This window comes from Echinops telfairi, unplaced genomic scaffold (genome assembly GCF_000313985.2).
Source record: "Echinops telfairi isolate 266 unplaced genomic scaffold, ASM31398v2 ScPeMD7_7468;HRSCAF=8506_0, whole genome shotgun sequence".
In the NCBI taxonomy this organism is placed as follows: Eukaryota; Metazoa; Chordata; class Mammalia; order Afrosoricida; family Tenrecidae; genus Echinops; species Echinops telfairi.
Genome location: NW_022111369.1, coordinates 6226822 through 6230560, shown reverse-complemented (window position 1 = coordinate 6230560; position 3739 = coordinate 6226822). Strand labels below are relative to the sequence as shown.

The following is a 3739-nucleotide window of genomic DNA, read 5'->3' as shown; positions in this document are numbered from 1 at the left end:
TGGAAAGGGGGAACCGATTACAAGGATCTACATATAACCTCTTCCCTGGGGGATGGACATCAGAAATGTGGGCGTAGGGAGACATTGGGCAGTGTAAGATATGACAAAATAATAATTTATAAATTATCAAGGGTTCATGAGGGAGTGGGGAGGGAGGGGGAAAAATGAGGAGCTGATGCCAGGGGCTTAGGTGGAGAGCAAATGTTTTGAGAATGCTGAGGGCAATGCACGTATAAATGTGCTTTACACAATTGACGTATGTTTGGATTGAGATAAGAGTTGCATGAGCCCCAATAAAATGATTAAAACAAAAACAAAACCGAAAAAGAAAAAGAGGAAGAACTTTGATAAGATGGATTGATGCAGTGGCTGCAACAAGGAGCTCAAACATACTAATAATGGCGAGGATGGCGCAGGACTGGGCAGTGTTTCTTTCCCTTGCACATAGTGTCGCTATGAACTGGAGTGGGTGAGGTGACACCTTATGACAACAACAATAACAGCCTGTGAGAAGTGTTGCATAACCTGGCACATAAAGAGAGCGCCGTAAACATTCAGTTAAGCTAAATGCCATTGCTGACATTTCACCATTTTTGACCATTGCTTGTAGTTTAATCTAACACACGTGCTGCTATTGCTAGTACAAAGATTTTCAGTCATGGAACCCTTACTAGGTGGCGAGGAGTTGAAATGGACTTGATGGCTCTGTGCTTGATGTCTTTGGTCTGGATGATGATGCTTAGGCTGAGAGAAGATGATGATGGTGAATTGTTAATGTACAGGCTAGCCATACCGAACTGCTATGTAAAAGAACCAGTGAGAAATGGGAAACAGACCAAATAAAGCTTAGTTTTCAAGTGGGTCTCAGAAAGAAGGTTGCTTTCTCTTGCTTTTGTCATTGCAATAGGTTGGTGCTCTGCAGTGACCTGGATATGAACGAGGTCCCCAAGAACATCCCGGTGGACACGGGGAAGCTCCGAATAGAGAAGACTGTCATCCGTACCATCCCAGCCGAGGCCTTCTATTACCTGGTGGAGCTCCGCTACCTCTGGGTGACGTGCAATTCTGTGACCAGCATTGAGTCCAGCAGCTTTTACAACTTAAAGCGGCTGCATGAGCTGCGGTTGGCTGGCAATTCTCTGGCTGCTTTCCCTTGGGCTTCTCTGCTGGAGATGCCCCAGCTGCGGACCCTGGATTTGCACAATAACAGAATAACTAGTGTGCCAACGGAGGCAACCAGATACCTTAAGAACCTCACCTACCTGGATTTATCAAGCAACAGCCTGACCACATTGCCACCAGATTTCCTGGACAGCTGGTCCCATTTCTCAGTTCAAACAGCTTCTAGAAGCCTGGACCTTACACTCAAAAGAATTATTCTTGGTAAGCTTACAAGTGTCTGACGGCCTTAGGTCTGAATAATTTGCAATACTTGCCTTTAGTTGTCCTTTTGCTGAAATGTAAATACATTTGGTGTTGAAACGGGTTCCTCTAGACTCCGATATTCATGGCGACCCAGGAAGACAAGGTAGAACTGCGCCCTAGAGTTTCTGTGGCCGTAATCGTTGTGGAAGCAGACAGCCACAGCTTCCCCAGGGAGGGACTCATGGATTTGAGTCCCTGTTTGCTTACCGACTGTGCCCCCAGGAAGCCTTTTATTTGGTGTTCACGAGAACAAAGAAGAACCCGATAGAGAGAGAATCACACAAACTTTTCTTCTGTAGCTATTTTATATTTTGTCCACTGCTTAGCAAGTCCTTCAAACATTTCAAATTTGAGAATAAAAGAAATATGGTAGAATGATTTAGAGGGGGGGCATGTTTTGATGTAGCAAACATTTATGCTGTTTTAACTATGTACACAGGAGTACTGGTGGCACAGTGGATTACTTGTTGGGCTAACTGTGAGATTAGCTTTTCAAACTCAACAGCCCTCTGTGGGAGAAAGATGAGGCTTTCTGCTAAGGTAGAGATTTACAGTCTGGAAAACCTACAGGGCAATTCACATTTCTCCTACCAGGCCACCGTGGGGTGCAACTGGCTCACTGGCAGGAGGAGAGGGAACTATGTGTGCTAGAAAAAGCAACTCTCATATAAGGATAGTTTATTTTATTTTGTTTACTTTATTTTAGCTCCCAGCTTGGTTCTTATGAATGAGTGGTAGCTAAAAAATCTCTTAATTTATGAATTTAGATTCTATTTCTTTATGTATTTTATTCTCTCTTGAAAAGCAATTCTTGATTCTCTTTTAATTACCTAATGGATAGACATATTAAAAAAATTAATAGCTCTCTAATGATTAGCTATTGTGACTCCATCCAAAACCAGACTCACTGTCATTGAGTCGATGCTGACTCACAGCGACCCCCTGTGGGTTTCTGAGGCTGTCGCTGTGTATGGGATGAGAAAGCCTAGTCTTTCTCTTTAGAGCTGCTGGTGGTTTTGAACTGCCGACCATGAGGATCACAGCCCAACACATCACCCCTGTACCTCCAAGGTTCTTAGTTACTGTTAGTACACAGCTGTAATTTAGACATTAAAAATGTTCACTTTTGTGCTAAATTTGAATGAAAACTTATTAACTAAACATACAAAAACAAGCAAAACAAACCCCCTAAACCAGCAGGTCTCAACCTGTGGGTAGTGACCCCTGTGGGGCTCAAATGACCCTTTCACAGGGGTCACCCGATTCATCACAGTAGCAAAATGACAATTATGAAGTAGCAATGAAAATAAATTTATGGTTGGGGGGTCACCACCACATGAGGAACTGTATGAAAGGGTCACGCCATGAGGAAGGCTGAGAACCAGGGCTGTAAACCATAATACAAGCACCATCACCAAAAAAAACCAGTTACTGCTAAGTCCATTCCGACTTATGGCAACCCATGTGTTGCCAGCAGAACTGTGTTCCGCAGGGATTTAAAAACCGGAAGCAGATCACCAGGCCTTTCTTCCAAGGCCCCTCCCTGTAAGGGTTTAAGAGTTCTGAAGTTTTAGTGCCGATAGAGAATGAAACCAAAAGATTTATCTTGTTTTAATGTCCAGATTCTTTCCCCGAACCCAAATCCAGAGCCAGTCCAGTCAATTACAATACATAGCAACCCTGTCGGACCAAGCAGAACTGCCCTTGTGGGTTTCCGGACTGTAACGCTTTACTGGAGTAGAAAGCTTCTTCCTTCTCCCACGGAGTCGCTGGTGGTTTCGAACTGCTGACTTTGTTGTTAGCAGGCCAATGAGTAACCCACTGTGCCACCAGGGCAGGAACATGCTTTTGGCTGTAAGCTTAAATTTTAAAAGCAGCACATTATACATAATACATGTATTATGTATTACATATGTAATTATGTGGTACATCTATTACATATACACAATACAATGATACATAATTCATGTATAATTATACACGAAGCATGATCATAGCTACTTACAAATGTGCAAGGAAAGTGAAAAACCAAGCCAAGCCCCAAACCCTTTGCACTCACTGCCATTGGCTGGAGTCTGATTCCTAGAACTGCCCTTCTGGGTTTCTGAGACTGTCACTGTTCGCAGGAGTGGAAAGTGCTCTTTCTCCCGTGCAGTGCCGGGTGGTTTGGGGCTGCACATGTAACACACTACATGTAACTCCGACCACCACCCTCAGGACTCCCATGCAAACAAAAGGACTGACAACCACCCCTAGCTACTTAACTGTTTCTTTGAGTAGTGAGACATCTTTTCATCTTTTCTGTATTTTTCAA

The 3739-nt window shown here is 43.6% G+C and overlaps 1 protein-coding gene across 1 annotated transcript in view; it reads left to right on the top strand.

Moving 5' to 3' along the window:
• LRIT3 (leucine rich repeat, Ig-like and transmembrane domains 3) overlaps positions 1-3739 on the top strand; it is a 34187-nt gene that overhangs the window by 5149 nt on the left and 25299 nt on the right. Inside the window, exon 2 of the mRNA XM_004703461.2 lies at positions 908-1383. Within this exon, the coding sequence (XP_004703518.2) occupies positions 908-1383 (476 nt within the window). The remainder of the gene's footprint in view (positions 1-907; positions 1384-3739) is intronic.